This window comes from Podarcis bocagei (genome assembly GCF_964188305.1).
Source record: "Podarcis bocagei genome assembly, chromosome: 3".
In the NCBI taxonomy this organism is placed as follows: Eukaryota; Metazoa; Chordata; class Lepidosauria; order Squamata; family Lacertidae; genus Podarcis; species Podarcis bocagei.
Window position 1 is genome coordinate 107,767,498 of NC_138127.1, and position 19,191 is coordinate 107,786,688.

The 19,191-nt window shown below is 46.8% G+C and overlaps 1 protein-coding gene across 9 annotated transcripts in view; it reads right to left on the reverse strand.

The window, feature by feature from the left end:
- Positions 1–19,191, reverse strand: part of HMBOX1 (homeobox containing 1) — a 122,418-nt gene that overhangs the window by 54,940 nt on the left and 48,287 nt on the right. For all 9 annotated transcript variants that reach the window (XM_081188698.1, XM_081188704.1, XM_081188701.1 and 6 more), the window contains exon 2: positions 8,407–8,490. In XM_081188698.1, coding sequence (XP_081044824.1) covers positions 8,407–8,429 — 23 coding nt within the window. In that variant the 5' untranslated portion in view covers positions 8,430–8,490. The remainder of the gene's footprint in view (positions 1–8,406; positions 8,491–19,191) is intronic.

A 19,191-nucleotide genomic window follows, 5' to 3' on the forward strand; every position in this document is an offset into this window, starting at 1 on the left:
CAATTTCTGTTCTCATCCTGAAACAAAGTTCTTAACCCGAGGTAATATTTCTGGGTTAGCGGAGTCTGTAACCTGAAGCGTATGTAACCTGAAGCATATGTAACCTGAGGTACCACTGTATTCTTGAAATCAAGTGGGATATAAATTTAGCTGAATAAAACGAATAAATAAAATCTCACTTTGGCATCTTTCCAAACCGATCTTGAAAACCGACTCTGTCCCAGTGAAATGCAAGTTAAAATTGTAAAAAGCAGGCAGCACAAGGTTCTCTTTGCACCTTGCCACAAGCTGCAAACCCAGGGCTTCTGTTTAGGCATGCAAGCCAGGCGCTACAGATGCAGAAATCCGCCACACGCTTTCGATCAAAGCAATGACAGTTAATAAGAACAGCCCCAGACGTCTGAAAATAAATCCAGCATAATCAAATGCTCGACGCCGCACGACTTATACAACTCAGGCCAAGAATGGAATAGCAACACATCGTTCTTCCGAGTGTCCTCAAGTCCTTCAAAGCTACCTCATTCAAGCAGAGGCTTTGAGCAAAGCTATTATTCCGGACGGAGACTGAACCTGGGAGTCACAGCAAACTGCGGCTTGCGCAAACCATACATAGCCTAGAACAGGGGTCTGCAACCTTTAAGACAAAAAGACCCACTTGGACCCATTTCTGAAGGGGGGAAAAACTGGGAGCTGTAAAACCATTGCGACATTTAAAGCATGTGCGCCGCTGCCCTACGATCTGACAGCGGGCGGGAAGGTGACGGGACGGTGCGTGACTAACGCATACACTGCCCCATGCGACGTCACAGCCAGTACAGCGCCCGCCACAGTGGGGAGTGTCGGGGCGCACAATGCACCTCCTCCCCTCGCTAGTATCCGCCCCGGAGCCGCGGCAAAGGTGTAAAAGAGCCACATGCGGCTCCAGAGCCGCGGGTTGCAGACCCCTGGCCTAGAACCTACACAATGGAGGTTCCAAGATCTACAACAGAGAAACTGTGGTTCAAAGATGCCCGCTCTGGCTTTCTGCGTGTGCAATGAATCACAATATACAACAGCCTTTCGCAACGTGGTTAGCACTGAATGAAGCTGTTGGGAATTGCAGCCCAAATATCTAGAGCATGGGTAGGCAAACTAAGGCCGGGCCCAATCACTTTCTAAATCCGGCCCGTGGATGGTCCGGGAATCAACGTGTTTTTACATGAGTAGAATGTGTGCTTTTATTTAAAATGCACCCCTGGGTTACAGTCATACCTCATGTTACGTTTGCTTCATGATTCGTTTTTTTCAGGTTGCGTCCCGCGGCGACCTGGAAGTACTGGAAAGGTTTACTTCTGGGTTTCGCCGCTCGCGCATGAGCAGCCGCACAAAATGACGTCACGCGCGTGCGCAGAAGCGGCGAATCGCAACCCGCACATGCGCAGATGCGCAGCTGCGGGTTGCGTTCTATTCATGTTGTGAATGGGCCTCCGGAATGGATCCCGTTCGCAACCAGAGGTACCACTGTATTTGTGGAGCATAGGAATCCATTCATTCCCCCTCCAAAAAAATATAGTCCAGCTCCCCTCAAGGTCTGAGGGACAGTGGACCGGCTCCCTGATGAAAAAGTTTGCTGACCCCTGCAAACTTTCAGCATTGGAAGACACAAGATCTACCCACCTTGGAAGAATGGCAGATACAACTAATAGACTATATGGAGATGGCGGAAATGACTGGCAGAATCCGAGACCAGGGAGAAGAGTCGGTGGAAGAAGATTGGAGGAAATTTAAAACTTATTTGCAGAAATATTGTAAAATTTCTGATTGCTGAGGACATTGAAATGAATTGCAGGGGTTTTAGCAACAAGGTAAAATGTAAGATTGGATCAATAACAGATAGACTAACAGGACATGAATTTGCTGAACCAATTTTTAAGAGGGATACAAAAATGGGAGACGTGAGGAAGTCAGGAAAATAAGTTAATCAAAGAGGAGAAATTAAGAAAGAGGGAATTTTTGTTTTTTTATATGTGCTTTTTTCTTTTTCTAATTTGTGTTAAATGTCTGTATCTTTGTATTTTATAACTTTGGTTTTTTTCTCTTTTTGTGCTTAATGTCTGTATTTTTGTATTTTATAATTCTGCATTTTCTTTGTTTTTTGTATTTTTCTAAACTTTTCTATTGTTAAAACCTAATAAAATATTATATATATATATATATATATATAAAGAAAAAGTTTGCTGACCCCTGATCTAGAGGGTGCTGGGTTGGAGAAGGCTAGTGTAGAATTGCTTTGGTTTTCCACCAGACTCGGGTAAGGGCAAAAGAAGGGGCTGGATCAGGCCCGTGGCCCATATAGTCCAGTATCCTGTTCTCACAGTGGCCAACCAAATGCATGTGTGAAACCAGCAAACAGGATCCAAGCCCTCTCCCCTCCTTGAATTTGTCCCATCCTCTTTTAAAACCACCCAGGTTGGTGGCCCCCACTTCTTCCTGTAGCAGGGAGTTCCCCAGTTTGCACTGCTTGAAGAAGTGCAGTGGTACCTCTGGTTGCGAATGCGATCCGTTCCAGAGCCCCGTTCGCAACATGAGCAGAACGCAACCCAAGTCTGCAGGTCACGATTCGCCGCTTCTGCGCATGCGCGTGACATCATTTTGAGCATCTGCGCATGCATGAGCAACGAAACCTGGAAGTAACCCTTTCTGGTACTTCCGGGTCACCGCGGGACGCAACCTGAAAAGATTTAACCTGAAGCAAGCGCAACAAGAAGTATGACTGTACTTTCTTTATGTGTCCTTTTCTTTATGAGATCTTCTGATCTCTGGCTGATCCAAAGCGTGGATCACCAATCCAGAAATCTTGGCAAACCACGTCGATACTCAAAGTGTTACGCTTTAGTAATGCAGCTGTTATGTTCAAATCGGTTACAGCATCAGTTGTTGTTTTTTCAACACATTAATCAACTAATGGAGGACGGGGGTGGCGCTGTGGGTAAAACCTCAGTGCCTAGGACTTGCTGATCGTATGGTCGGCGGTTCAAATCCCCACGGTGGGGTGAGCTCCCGTCTTTCGGTCCCAGCTCCTGCCTACCTAGCAGTTCGAAAGCACCCCTAAGTGCAAGTAGATAAATAGGTACTGCTTTATAGCGGGAAGGTAAATGGTGTTTCCGTGTGCTGCGCTGGTGCTGGCTCGCCAGAGCAGCTTCGTCACGCTGGCCACGTGACCCGGAAGTGTCTCCGGACAGCGCTGGCCCCCGGCCTCTTAAGTGAGATGGGCGCACAACCCTAGAGTCTGACAAGACTGGCCCGTACGGGCAGGGGTACCTTTACCTTTACCTTAATCAACTAATAAGTTGCCCCAGATTCAACTGAGCAGCAATATTCTTGCCCCAAAAACAGGTATAAAACACCATCTCCAAAGGTACATTATCCCTCCTCTCGCGTATGGGAGGCATAATGCCTGTGAGATGATGCTTCTACAAAATGTGCAAGCCTCGTGTAAGAAAATGCACTCCCGCTTCATAAATATTGTTTTTACTCATATGCAAATTCAATTGCAAGATCAATTAAACAGACTTAAGACTCGTGTGATTAAATCAATCAAAAACATTTTAAATAAGTTTGCAACCTTAACTGCCAACTCAAATATACAATTAAAAGTGGGGGAGGGGAGGGGGGCAACAAAGTGAAAATATGCCACCTAAGTCACTTGTTTTAAAAGTCCAGAAGGAAGCATTTGACAACAGAATGCTCACAGACTGACAAGGCCAATATTTTGGGTCCTGTGCTCCCTTGAAGGAAATAATCCAGTTACTCGAGGGCTGGGTGTTGGTCTTTGTCCTTTCCTAGTTTCGTCTGAAAACCTGTGTCAGGCGCGGCACCGTCAAGTGCTGGAATTATGGTGCTAGAGGAGACTCTTGAGAGTCCCATGGACTGCAAGAAGATCAAACCTCTCCATTCTGAAGGAAATTAGCCCTGAGTGCTCACTGGAAGGACAGATCCTGAAGCTGAGGCTCCAATACTTTGGCCACCTCATGAGAAGAGAAGACTCCCTGGAAAAGACCCTGATGTTGGGAAAGATGGAGGGCACAAGGAGAAGGGGACGACAGAGGACGAGATGGTGGGACAGTGTTCTCGAAGCTACCAGCATGAGCTTGACCAAACTGCGGGAGGCAGTGGAAGACAGGAGGGCCTGGTGTGCTCTGGTCCAGGGGGTCACGAAGAGTTGGACACAACTAAACAACAACAGTTTCGTCTGAAAATCTGTGCCGTAAAGTGCGGACCAATCTGGGGGTCTCCAGCAGGCAGTTTCTCAGAGCTTGCCCTTGTGGACTTCCAATGCTGCTGGTGGCATGGAGGGAGACGGGAAGGAAGAGACAGGACGTGGCAAAGCAGTTGGCACAAGGCGGAACAGAACTGGCTCGGAAGAGATACAGGGCCAGGCCAAAAGCGACTTTCCACCCAGAGCCGGCCGACACTCAGGGACAGAGAACATGCTGCATGCAGAAGGTCTCAGTTTCCATTGCCAAGTAAGGTCTGAAATGTGCCCCGTCTGAAACCCAGAAGAGGTGCTGCCAGCCCGTGCAGGCAATGCTGAGCCACAGGGGCCAATGCTCTGACTCAGTATAACACACTTTCTTATGTTCCCTGTACAAAAGGGTTTTGCATTTTTCCTCTCCTCCTGCATGGGCTTGCACGGAGAAAAGAAAAAGGATTGCCATCACCGCTGAAGGTGATGCCTGCATGTTCTTCCAGGGCACCTTTGGGCACGGGGCGAGGTCACCTTGAGAGCCGCTGTCATTGTCGAATTGTTGAGTTGGAAGGGACCACGACGGCCATCTAGTCCAACCCCTGCAATTCAGGAATCTTCCGCTCAACGTGGGACTCGAACTCACAACCTCAGGGTATCTCATGCTCTACCGACTGAGCTATCCCAGGAGCGGTTGGCCAAGAGGCAAGGCTGCAGCCGGCCACCTCCCGGGAACTCCTCCCGAAGAGGGGCTGAGCTGAGATGCCACTGCCAAACAGCGACAGGAAAGGCTGACTGGTCAGTGGTGGCCCCCGTGTTCTGGCCAGCGCCAGCGCTGTCCACACAGAGGTCAAGAGGCTGAATCCTGCCTCCAGGTAGACGTTTTATGCAACTCATACTGCGCTTGTGGGACACGGGTGGCGCTGTGGGTTAAACCACAGAGCCTAGGACTTGCCGATTAGAAGGTCAGCAGTTCAAATCCCCACAACGGGGTGAGCTCCCATTGCTCGGTCCCTGCTCCTGCCAACCTAGCAGTTTGAAAGCACGTCCAAGTGCAAGTAGATAAATAGGTACCGCTCCGGCGGGAAGGTAAACAGCATTTCCGTGCGCTGCTCTGGTTTGCCAGAAGCGGCTTAGTCATGCTGGCCTCATGACCCGGAAGCTGTACGCCGGCTCCCTCGGCCAATAAAGTGAGATGAGCGCCGCAACCCCAGAGTCGGCCACGACTGGACCTAATGGTCAGGGGTCCCTTTACCTTTACCTTACTGCGCTTGCAAAGGGCAGGGGAGAAGGAGAGCTTGCATACAGGGGCTAGGTAAAAAAAATCTTACCTACTTGGCGTAAGAACATCAGAAGAGGCTGCTGGATCAGGCCAATAGCCTATTTGGTCCAGCATTTTGTCCTCACACTAGCCAACCAGATGCCCATTATGGGAAACCCGCAAGCAAGACCCAAACAAAAGAACGACTCTGCGGTTTCCAGCAACTGATACTCAGAAGCGCTGCTGCCTCCAACTGTGACTAGTAGCCTTCAATAGCCCCAGATTTGGCTGTTTCATACAGAATATTTTTGGGGCTTCCTTATCCTCCCCCCCCCCCGGTCCCTTCCCTGCCCCAAATGCGGAAACCCTAGGAATAACGGTAGTCCTACCCCCCAAAAAAATTCTAAATAAATCAAGACTCCAACAGAAACAGCATGCATTATGCATTTCAGAGTGGGGAAGGATGTGCAGATCTGACAGATTATGAATCAGCAGTTTGCCAATTCTTTCTCCTCCGGGAACTCTGTTCCCTTTGCTCCATCAGCCGATTCCCCCCCCCCCCCATATCTGCTCAAGAGCTCCTTTTTGCAGAGGACTCTGGGATGTTGTCTTAGGGCACATTCCCAGGCGGCAACCATGCAACCAAGTTTTCACCCCTGCTCCCAGCCAAATGGAGAGCTCTCCACAAACACACAGAGGGTTCGATTTCTGGCATCCCCACTTAAAAAGATCGGGGAGCAAATGGTAGGAAATAGACCTATTGATTCATAGACTTGAAGAGTTGGAAGGGGGTGGTATGTATAGTATAGGTAGATATAATGTAGAGTAATGTACCGCATTTTTCGTCCCATAGGACGCTCCGTCCCAATCAGTGTTAAAGAAGGACAGAACTTTCTTTATGTATGCTACAACAGCAGCAAGAATACTCATCGCAAAGTATTGGAAGACACAAGATTTACCCACTCTGGAAGAATGGCAGATGAAAGTGATGGACTACACGGAATTGGCGGAAATGACTGGTAGAATCCGAGACCAGGGAGAAGAGTTGGTGGAAGAAGATTGGAAGAAATTTAAAGACTATTTACAGAAGTATTGCAAAATTAATGAATGTTAGAATGATGTTTGATTGAAGTTAAGCGGTTTCTAGCTGTAATGATATAAAAGGATATGGAAAAATTGGATTTCTAAATACGTAAAAATTTAATGTTATAATATATTAAGATCAAAGATCAGGATAATAAGGAGGGAAAGAAATTGCTGAATTAATTAATTGAATTGGAACACAAAAAAGGGAGGTATGAGGAGGTCAGGGAAACAAGGATATGAATGTAAGATATGGAAAGGTTGATTTTTTATTTTTATTTTTTTCCTTTTTTTCTGTAAGTGTACTTATTTTTTTTATTCTGTATTTTTCTTGTATTTTTATTTTTGTCTTTTACTTTTGTATTTCTTGTTTTTATGTAATTCCTTTTTCTGAAACTTTAATAAATATTTTATATATATATATAAAAAAACTAAGCCCAGTTGATTTTATACGGCAGCAAGGCCGCCGCAGTTTTGCAAAATCGGCGGCAACTTTGATGAAACTTGTAGGGATAAAAGTAAAACCCTGCTGGACGAGGCCAGAGTCCAGTACCCTGTTGCCACAGGAGCCAATCAGGTGCCTCTTCTGGGAATCCCAAAAACAGAATCTGAGCACACCAGAACCCTCTTCCACTACTGATCTCCAGCAACAATTCAGAGGCATCCTGTTTCCAACAGTAGAGGGAGCTCATCGCAATTGCGGTTACTAGCCACCGGCTGCCTCGTCTTCCATGAATTTGCCTAACCCCATTGCTTTGTACAGACAATTTTTTAATGAAATAAATAAGTAAAGGTAAAGGTAAAGGGACCCCTGACTATTAGGTCCAGTAGTGACCGACTCTGGGGTTGCGGCGCTCATCTCGCTTCATTGGCCGAGGGAGCCGGCGTACAGCTTCCGGGTCATGTGGCCAGCAGGACTAAGCCGCTTCTGGCGAACCAGAGCAGCACACAGAAACGCCGTTTACCTTCCCACCAGAGTGGTACCTATTTATCTACTTGCACTTTGACGTGCTTTTGAACTGCTAGATTGGCAGGAGCAGGGACCGAGCAATGGGAGTTCACCCCGCCGCGGGGATTCGAACCGCTGACCTTCTGATCGGCAAGTCCTAGGCTCTGTGGTTTAATCCACAGCGCCACCCACGTCCCAATAAATAAGTAGCTCTCTTCAAAAGCTTTCCACCTTGGTGGATACAACTACAGTCGTACCTTGGAATCTGCTCCGGAAGTCCATTCAACTTCCAAAATGTTTGGAAACCAAACTGCAGCATCTGATTGGCTGCAGGAAGCTCCTTCAGCCAATCGGAAGCTGCGGAATCCCCATCAGACATCCAGCTTCCAAAAATCATTCGAAAACCAGAACACTCGCTTCCGGGTTTTGATTATTTGGGGGACGATTTGTTCGGGAGCCAAGGTATTCGAGATCCAAGGTACGACTGTACTTTCTACAGACTGTACCTTCTACACACTCTTCCTGTAACTGTCTGGCAAATACAGTGGATGCTCGGGTTGCAAACGTGATCCGTGCGGGCTGCACGTTCATAACCCACGTCTACGCACGCGTGGGTTGCGATTCGGCACTTCTGCACATGCTCAAAGTGCGATTTAGTGCTTCTGCGCATGCGCGACCGCTGAAACCTGGAAGTTTCAGTACTTCCAGGTTTCGGCAGTCCACAACCCAAAAAAACGCAACCTGAAGCGTCTGTAACCCAAGGTATGACTGTACCTTAATAACAGCAGGCCAGGGGGCTGACCCACGGCTTCTCCCCCTTTTCTCCTCTCTTGCACACATCATGCTTTTGAAACTGAACAGGGGGTTGGGGGTTGAGTTTGTACTTACACCACTGGAAAGGTTCTCAGCATACTTTACATGGGGAGAGGAAGTCAGAACGCCTTCGGGAGGTCTTCGGCATCAGTTACCATTCTGAAATAGATGAGAAAAGAATTGAGGAAAAACACAGGTTGACAAGACACAGGCGGAGAGAGGAATTAATACAAAAGTGCATTTGCAATTATTATCTCATACAACTGCAGAGCTGCCTTGCGATGTCAGACCTCACCTGGAGTACTGTGTCCAGTTCTGGGCACCACAGTTCAAGAAGGACACTGACAAACTGGAACGTGTCCAGAGGAGGGCAACCAAAATGGTCAAAGGCCTGGAAACGATGCCTTATGAGGAACGGCTAAGGGAGCTGGGCATGTTTAGCCTGGAGAAGAGGAGGTTAAGGGGTGATATGATAGCCATGTTCAAATATATAAAAGGATGTCACATAGAGGAGGGAGAAAGGTTGTTTTCTGCTGCTCCAGAAAAGCGGACACGGAGCAATGGATCCAAACTACAAGAAAGAAGATTCCACCTAAACCTTAGGAAGAACTTCCTGACAGTAAGAGCTGTTCGACAGTGGAATTTGCTGCCAAGGAGTGTGGTGGAGTCTCCTGCTTTGGAGGTCTTTAAGCAGAGGCTTGACAACCATATGTCAGGAGTGCTCTGATGGTGTTTCCTGCTTGGCAGGGGGTTGGACTCGATGGCCCTTGTGGTCTATTCCAACTCTATGATTCTATGATTCTATGTACGTGTCTATCCTATCCTCTCCCTGTCTCAAAACTCCCTTCTAACCAGGTACGGCCAGAATTTCTCTCCTAAAAGATGGGACATCTTTCTTGACTACGAGTAAATATCTTATGATGTATCATTTGCTCTATTCTGCACTCGGACCCTTCGAGCAAGGGTTAGAAATCAGCCAGGAGCCAGGCGCGTTTTGCGACTGGAACGGGTGCAATTGCGACCACATGGAGATCTCTGGATGACAGGATGGCGATTGGGGAAAGCAAAATGTCACTTAGAGAAGGATCTGAAAGGACCTGCTTGAAGCTTGAATTAAATTTATTCTAGATTGTTTTATTTGGTGTTTGAATGTAAACCGGGTCCCTTCCAACTCTACAATTCTAGGCTCGGAACTCTATGAATGAGATCTGTTCTTTAAAATGTAAAGAAGTATGAAAATGAAAACAACAACAACATCCATCACTTAAAAACAAACAAAACAGAACCTAGACATTCCACTGTGGCAACAGGAACCTAGGTTTAAGGTGTCATTTGGTGAGTAGATTATATATCTGAGTTTCTAACACTGCTAAAACCCCATAATTAACGAACAAAATATAAAACTAAGATACCACTTCCTCAGAAAGATGTACTGATATAGGAAGCTTGAGCCGACAATGTGATGCTTTGGCAATCAAAACCAATACAGTGGTACCTTGGTTGTCAACTCCCGAAACTGTTCAAAAACCAAGGTAACAACTTCCAATAGGCTGCAGGAGCTTCCTGAACTCAATCGGAAGCCACGAAAGCTGTGTCGGACGTTCAGCTTCCAAAGAACATTCGGAAACCGGAAAACTCACTTCCGGGTTTTCGGCGATCGGGAGCCAAAATGTAGGCGTACCAAGACGTTCGAGAACCAAGGTACAACATCGTTGCGTGTTGACAGTTTTGCACACTACAGATACGGGCAGATGAGGAAGGATTTGGAGGGAAGCTACATGAATGATAAAATACAAGGGGCAAAAATCAAAAAGGGAAGGGTGGAGGAATTGGACTCAACAAGCTTAAAGGAAAGAAGATTATGGAAGGCCATTTTGACAGCTCTCGGTTTTCGTTTCGGGTTTAAAGAATGGCACAGAGAACAGCGGCTGATCTGATCCCCTGAAAAGCTAACACAGAATGTATTTAAGATTCATGTTAAATATTTGTCAAAAGCTTCTAACCTTTGGGGGAATTCAACAGTGAGAAAACAGACTCGGGAATCACCTTTCCTGGAATGGTACAAAAAAAAAAAGGGCAGCTAATGACTTTCCAGGATAGAATCATGTAGGTAGTCGTGTTGGTCTGACGCAGTAGAAATACAGATATAGAGATAGATAGATGATAGATCGATAGATAATGTCCAATAGCATCTTTGTTGTTGTTTAGTCGTGTCCGACTCTTTGTGACCCCATGGACCAGAGCACGCCAGGAACTCCTGTCTTCCACTGCCTCCCGCAGTTTGGTCAAACTCATGCTGGTAGCTTCGAGAACACTGTCCCACCATCTTGTCCTCTGTCGTCCCCTTCTCCTTGTGCCCTCCATCTTTCCCAACATCAAGGTCTTTTCCAGGGAGTCTTCTCTTCTCATGAGGTGAGCCTCAGCTTCAGGATCTGTCCTTCCCGTGAGCACTCAGGGCTGATTTCCTTCAGAATGGAGAGGTCTGATCTTCTTGCAGTCCATGGGACTCTCAAGAGTCTCCTCCAGCACCAGAATTCAAAAGCATCAATTCTTTGGCAATCAGCCTTCTTTATGGTCCAGCTCTCACTGCCATACATCACTACTGGGAAAACCATAGCTTTAACTATATGGACCTTTGTTGGCAAGGTGATGTCTTCTTCAGATATCTGAAGAAGTGTGCATGCACACGAAAGCTCATACCAAGAACAAACCTAGTTGGTCTCTAAGGTGCTACTGGACTATATAAGCTTCCCTTTCAGATAGGAATGAACCAGCCTATCCATTTCAAGTTCTCTCAGTTTCCCCATGTTCAATTTGCAATTAAATGAAATCACCATGGAATACTATCAGAGTTGCAGTTCTCCTGGCACAGGTATTCTGTATGCAATTTTGCCCAATGCACACTTTTTTTTCCTTTTTTTTTTGGCAAGTAACGGCCCTTAGTGTAATGTATTTTGGGTACATTCCCACTAACATGTGCTTATTTTCCCGTCCTTGGGATCTCTGTCATTTTCCTTTCCCCTAGGAACAAGGGTGCGTCTTTTCTTGTGGTGGGGCTGTTTGAGATCAGGTAGCCTGTAGGAAGCAGTGATGGCCACCTTTGAATAAGATCATTTGCAAAACAACAACAACAAACCTATGGTTACGTGGAACATACTCAATAAACACACAAAACGTGTGTCAATTTGTAGATTTTAACAGAAGTCTCATAAAGTACAACGAAAAAGCAGAAGACCCATGGATCAGTTCATTCTCTCGTCAGTTCACACGTAAGGTCTATACATGTACAGTCATACATCAGGATAAATGTGCTTCAGGTTGAGCATTTTCGGGTTGCGCCCCGCGGTGACCCGAAAGTAACGGAGCGCGTTACTTCCGGGTTTCGCCACTCGTGCATGCGCAGACGCTCAAAATGACGGCATGCGTGGAAGCGGCGAAACTTGAACCGCGCATGCGCAGACGCAGGTTGCATTCGCTTGAGGATGTGAACGGGGCTCCGGAACAGATCCTGTTCGCATCCAGAGGTACCACTGTATAAGTATCTATTCCACCTCTCTGTTCAAAGAGTCCAATAATCCACATGAAGGGTTATTACAGTTCCACAGAATCCTTTCACAGAGTCTCAGACAAGGATTTTCGGAATATTAGCTTTGCTTCGCCATCCTAGGCTTCATCAGTAGAACAGTCTCATATGTAATATTACAGGATAGTGAATCTTATAGCATAGTAGTGGTTGCTAATATTCCAGACTCTTCTGCTTTTTTCACTGAACTTTATGAGACTTCTGTTGAAATCTACAAATTGATGCAATGAATAGTATACCTTATTTATTCAAAAGTACAGCCGGTTACGTCTTGTGTGTTTTTTTTTTTTGAAGAAGAAGATCAGACAAATTAATGGAGGAGAGGACTAGCAAAGGCTACTAGCAATTGTGGCTATGCTCTTACCGCCACAGTTGGAGACAGCAAAGTTTCTGAACACCAGTTGCTGGAAACTTCAGGAGGGAAGAGTGCTGTTGTTGCACTCGTATTCTCCTGGTTGGCCACTGTGAGAACAGGATACAGGACTACATGGGCCATTGGCCTAATCCAGCAGACTCTTCTTACATCCGTATGGAGAGGCCAGAAATTGGTCCTGAGATCTGCTTGCAAGGCAGACACTCGGCCCACCCAAACGATGGCCTTTCCCCATTCAAGGGATGTGGCTTTGAACTGCGATGGAGCCTCCCTCTTGCCCGGATGGAGGAAGGAATGTGATGGGAGTCTGGCCACACAAAATCTGCCAGGCGCAAGGTGCATTTTGCACCTGACTATGGGCCACACGTGACCAAGTGCAGATGCTTGGATCTGGACTGTTTTCACACACTAGCACCACATCCTGTAGAATTCTCTCCGTGATACAGTGGTACTTCGGGTTAAGAACTTAATTCATTCTGGAGGTCGGTTCTTAACCTGAAACTGTTCTTAACCTGAAGCACCACTTTAGCTAATGGGGCCTCCTGCTGCCGCCGTGCTGCCAGAGCACGATTTCTGTTCTCATCTTGAAGCAAAGTTCTTAACCCGAGGTACTATTTCTGGGTTAGCGGAGTCTGTAAACTGAATAATAATAATAAATTTTATTTATATCCCACCCTCCCCAGCCGAAGCCCGGCTCAGGGTGGCTAACAACAATAAAATAATACAATATTCTAAAATCATTTCATTATAAAATTAATTCAAATCAAATTGATGGCAGCCATTGGGCTAGAGTTCTGTGAAGATTGCCAAAGGAGGGAGTCAGGCTGTGCCCTGGCCAAAGGCCTGGTGGAACAGCTCTGTCTTGCAGGCCCTGCGGAAAGATGTCAAGTCCCGCAGGGCCCTAGTCTCTTGTGACAGAGCGTTCCACCAGATCGGGGCCACGGCCGAAAAGGCCCTGGCTCTGGTTGAGGCCAGCCTAACCTCCCTGTGGTCTGGGATCTCCAAGATGTTTTTGTTTGAAGACCGTAAGGTCCTCCGTGGGACATACCAGGAGAGGCGGTCCCGTAGGTACGAGGATCCTAGGCCGTAAAGGGCTTTAAAGCGTCTGTAACCAAGGTACCACGGTATTTCATCTGCACAATCAGACTGTAACCCTGGTTTAAGGAGCCGTTTGGCACCTAGATTATACATCTGAGTTTCTAACACTGCTGCCAACTGTTGTTTAGTCTTCTTGCGTCGTGCTTGACTCTCTGTGACCCCATGAACCAGAGCTTCTCCTTTTTTATGTCCATGGAGTTTTCTTGGCAATATACTGGAGTGGTTTGCCAGTTCCTTCTCCAGGTGGATGACATTTAGTCTAAACTCTCGGCTATGACCTGTCCGTCTTGAGTGGCCCTGCACGGCACAGCTCATCACTTCTCTGAGTTATTCAAGCCCCTTCGCCACGACAAGGCAGTGATCCATGAAGGGACTACCAACTGTGAAAAAGGTAAAGGACCCCTGACAGTTAAATCCAGTCGCAGACGACTCTGGGGTTCCGGCGCTCATCTCGCTTTCTTGGCCAAGGGAGCCGGCGTACAGCTTCCGGGTCATGTGGCCAGCAGGACTAAGCCGCTTCTGGCGAAACCAGAGCAGTGCATGGAAACGCCGTTTAGCTTCCCGCTGGAGCAGTACCTATTTATCTACTTGCACTGGTGTGCTTTCAAACTGCTAGGTTGGCAGGAGCTGGGACTGAGCAACGGGAGCTCACCCCGCCGCGGGGATTCGAACCGCCGACCTTCTGATCGGCAAGCCCTAGGCTCCGTGGTTTAGACTGGCTCCCAAAAAGATGGCTGGCTCCCAAAAAGATGTCAACGAGGGGAAGTGGTCCTCGGGCTCAAAACAGTTCCCCACCCCTTGCGCTGAAAGAACATTGACACCACCAGATTTTGAAAAACAAACCCGAAATAGCAAAGTTCCAGGCCTTCGCCCTCCAGCTTCCTACCAGGGACCCAGGTCTCCCTCGCTTGCATTACCCAGCCAGAGCAATCGGTGTCATTAATCTCTATAACTAATGCAGAGGTTAAAGCTGACAAACCTTTGTCCTGTCTGCATTATTCATTAATGAAATTAACTTGTTAAGGGGATGGAGAGGAGGGGGAGGAGGACAAGGGAAGGGAGCATCAGAGGCCAACAAAATAAAATAAAAAATAAGGGGAGTTCTTCCATCTTTGGTGCAGTCAGCTCCAAGGCGGGAGGGGGGGGCGGGCAGAGAAATTATATATTAGTATGAAAATCGTGGCAGCAACTGTGGAACAGAACGAACAATCCAATCCCCGGCTTAAAAGCCCCACTAAAAGCCAGCTCAAATTTACAATGGATGAGCCTCCGTGGCAATCTGTTTTTCCGATATTAAAAATCTCATTTTCTCAGCGCCAAGGACAAGTGGATGCGTGAGGCATTGGAGTATCAACTCGGCATTTGTCTCATTTGACATTAAATCATTCTCATTTTCAGCTCGGATTTTCTAATATCTCCTTGGGAGCCACTTCAGTTTTCTTCATCTCTCTCTCTCTGGTTGCAATTAAGTTGTTGGAGTACAGTCTGCCCTACTATCGCCACCCTCCTTCGCCAGCAACGCCAGCTCCCTTTAAGGAAGGGCTGCGTGCTTTTGAAGCAGCTTCACAGCAGGCGATAAAACCAACAGGTGCAGTCCAGTGTCATCTGTTGGATTTCTGCCTGTCGGGTAGAAGCGAACGTGCCCTGATCCCAAACAGCTGGAAGTAGCAAGGGTGAAGAGGTTCAGGCTGATTACAATCAGAAAGGCGATTTAATCAAATAATAATGATAATAATTGCATGGATCTCTTATTGTTATTTTTCTCCAAGGCGCTCGTGCAGGGGCCAGGCTGTGGGTGCGAGTACTGTGGCTAAATCCAGGCCTAGACTGAATCTTCTTCAGCTCAAGGTCCTAGAATTGTATGCTCTTGGAGGAAGAGACCCGTGCTATTGTATCCTGGATAGTGTGATGTACTTTGGCGGTCCTATTTACCGTATATACTCGAATACAAGCCGACTTCTTCAGCACATTTTTTTATGCTGAAAAAGTCCACCACGCCAGAGTGGTGCATGCTCTGGTTATCTCCCGCTTGGACTACTGCAATGCGCTCTACGTGGGGCTACCTTTGAAGGTGACTCGGAAACTACAACTAATCCAGAATGCAGCAGCTAGACTGGTGACTAGGGGCGGCCGCCGAGACCATATAACACCGGTCTTGAAAGACCTACATTGGCTCCCAGTACGTTTCCGAGCACAATTCAAAGTGTTGGTGCTGACCTTTAAAGCCCTAAACGGCCTCGGTCCAGTATACCTGAAGGAGCGTCTCCACCCCCATCATTCTGCCCAGACACTGAGGTCCAGCGCTGAGGGCCTTCTGGCGGTTCCCTCATTGTGAGAAGCAAAGCTACAGGGAACCAGGCAGAGGGCCTTCTCGGTAGTGGCGCCCGCCCTGTGGAACGCCCTTCCAGCAGATGTCAAAGCGATAAACAACTACCTGACATTCAGAAGACATCTTAAGGCAGCCCTGTTCAGGGAAGTTTTTAACGTGTGATATTTTACTGTATTTTTGGTTTTTATGGAAGCTGCCCAGAGTGGCTGGGGAGGCCCAGCCAGATGGGCGGGGTATAAATAAAAAATTATTATTATTATTATTATTATTATTATTATTATTATTATTATTACTACTACTTCGGCATATACTCGAGTGAGGTGGGCGACGACGAAAGGATGAGCGGCCCGAAAGGAGCCCTTTCTCGCCGTGGTCCCGCTGTCCGCCTCTTGCAAGGGCAGGCACAGGAGCTGCGGTTGCGAGAGGCGCTCCGCTGCGCCTCTCCCAACCGCGGCTCCTATGACTGCTCTTGTGAGCGGCAGAGGGATGAGTGGCCCGAAAGCAGCCCTTTGGGGCTCCTTCTTCTTCCTCCGCTGCTGCCGCCACCACCAGGTTTGTGGTGTGATGAACCGGCTTATACCCGAGTGTCAGGGAACTGACATCGGAGCTAGAGGCGGAGGGAAGGCTCTCAAATGATGCTGGAGAAGGGCCCAGCAGGGAGAGAGGCAGCTCCGCAGATGGGGAAGCAAATCAGCGCAACACCAGGGATATAGAGGGGCTGATGGGGGAATCGGCGAGAGGGCTCCAGGACTCTTCACCGGACACCAGCGGGGAGAGATCGGGTCCTCCGCTACCCACGCCCACCTTGCGCAGAAGACTTCCGCGCAGAGAGAGTGGGAGGAGACTGGGTGTCAAACAACGTTTATGTTGGAAAAGATTTAAGAAACGCCCACTGACGGATTCTGCTAGCAATTGAGGCAGCCACGAAGTGAAGGGCTGCCCAGACTGAAAGGTTTAGCAAGGCAACAAAGCCTGGAGAGGCGGCAACTTACGCACGAGCAACCCATACACATTACACCGAGTCAATAAGTTTTCCCAGTTTTTTGTGCTAAAATTAGGTGCCTCAGCTTATATTCGGGTCGGCTTATACTCAAGTATATATGGTAAATAAATGTGCTAAAATGGGGGAGGTGACAGGGTGACCTTTTTGCCACAGTCCTCAGTGACCACCCCACCATCTTCCTGCTTCTAGCTGCTCAAGATTGCATCGCTAAGTATATCTAGCAAAGAGCTTTTATAAGACGGCACTATGAAGATGCTTCCAAACATTCTCAAACTTAAAAAAATATATATATATTTTTATTGATTTTTCCATGTATACTTCTTCTAACAATATATCTTTAACATTTTTTCATATTTCCACCCTCCTCCCCTGGACTTCCCTCATACTCCTGTTTTGCTTTATTTCCATATTGTTCCCCAAAATTTTCCCAATACATATAGTCTTATTTTTTTGTTGTTGTATACAGTTGTGATTGTTTCCTCAAACCCTGCCAATGAGTCCATTTCTTTATGTTGCCTCTTCATATATATTGTAAATGGTTCCCATTCTCTTTTAAAGTCTTTGTTGTCCTTTTCATGTGGTTTTTCTGTTAGTTTTACCAGTTCTGCCTATTCCATAAGCTTCCCTTGCCACTGTTCTTTCGCTGGTATTTCTTCCATCTTCCAAGTTTGTTCTAGTTTAATTCTTGCCACTGTTGTTGGATACATAAATAATTTCCAATTTTCCTTTTTTACATCTTGGTCTGAAATTCCTAGGAGGAATGCTTCTGGTCCAAAAATTCTCAAACTTTCCGTTCTTTTTCTTGCCACCTTTTGGCGAGCTGTGGCGATTGCATCCAGGGCAGCGCTGATCCAATGAAGGGATCCCGCAAGTCTACAGGATCACAGAGCTGCAAAGGTGGAAGGGATCGCGAGAGTAATCTAGTCCAACCCCTCGCAATGCAAGAATCTTCCGCCCAAGAAGGGGTCGAACCCTTGTCTCAAGCTCTTCCGAATGAGCTATCCTGCATTATAAACACCCAGTTCAACAACTTGCTACGATATATGCCATTTTCATTTTAGAAAGAAAGAAAGAAAGAAAGTTTGTATCTCAATGCTACACAGAAACTGGTGGGTGTTGGCAGCTGAGAAGCAAGAAGACATGCTAAGCCGAATTTCCGAATTTGCCCCACCCTTGGGAGCAGGCAAAACAGAATTTCACAAAAATATTGCAAATTTCTCACTATTAGAATCAGTTGTCATTGTTGTTTGGAAACAACACAAATGGCATGTTTAACCGGCCTGTAGATACACGCCAACGTGTCTATGAAATCGATTAAATAAATACATCCTGTACACTTTACAAATTGAAACAAAATAAGCAAATTGCAATAGTTTTGCATCAATGTATAAATAGAACAGAATTTATTTATTTCGTCCATTTTTACCCTGTTGGCATTCATATACGAACCAATTGATCATGCCTTCTTGGCAGCCCATAAACAACCACCACCACATGCCACACCAGTGGAAAATCAATAAAATCAGCACAAGATCAATAAAAATAGCCCTAAAACCCAGCAAGTGGTGGAAAGGGAAAACTATAGTTTGAACAACTAATTTAAAATTTAAATTTAAAAGGTGTGGGAGAGCATAGAATCATAGAACTGTAGTGTTGAAAGCGTCCCAACTCCTTGCAATGGAAGAATATGCAGCTGTCCCACCAGAGGATTGAACCTGCAACCTTGGCGTTACCAACACCATGCTCTAACCAACGGAGCTCTCCAGGCACTGAAAGGGCAAATACCTCCAGACAGACCATTCCCAGAGTTGGGCGCCACCATTTCCAGAAAAGGCTTTCTCCCACTAAGCCACCTGCCAACCACTACCTGGAAAAAGGCCACCATTTAAGATATTAAATTGTAGACAAGTATATGTGCAAGGAGGCTGGGATTACCCTTTAAAGCACTAAATAATTTGGGTCCAGGATACCTGATGGAAGGCCTCCTTGCATGTATACCTGTCTAGACCTTAATATCTTAAGGTCCATGGCCTAGGACCCTCGTACCTAAGAGACTGCCTCTCCTGTTATGCCCCGGTGGAGGACCTTAAGGACCACAAATGACAACACTTTGGAGGTCGCAAGGTGGTTAGATTGGTCTCAACTAGGGCCAGGGCCTTTTCAATACTGGCCCCGACTTGGTGGAACGCTCTGTCCCAAGAGACTAGGGCCCTGCGGGACTTGACATCTTTCTGCAGGACCTGCTATTCTGCCTGGCCTTTGGTTTGGACTCAGTCTGATATTTATGTTTCCCTTCCCTTATGGTTTTGATCTATGGGCTACTATTAAAATGAGGCTGCATTTTAAATTGCATTTTAACCTGTATTTTAATAAACTGGTTTTTTTTGTTTTTTGTTTGTTTCCCCCTATGATGTTTTATTGTAATTTTATGGCGTTAGCTGCCCTGAGCCCGGTTCTGGCAGGGGAGGGCGGGG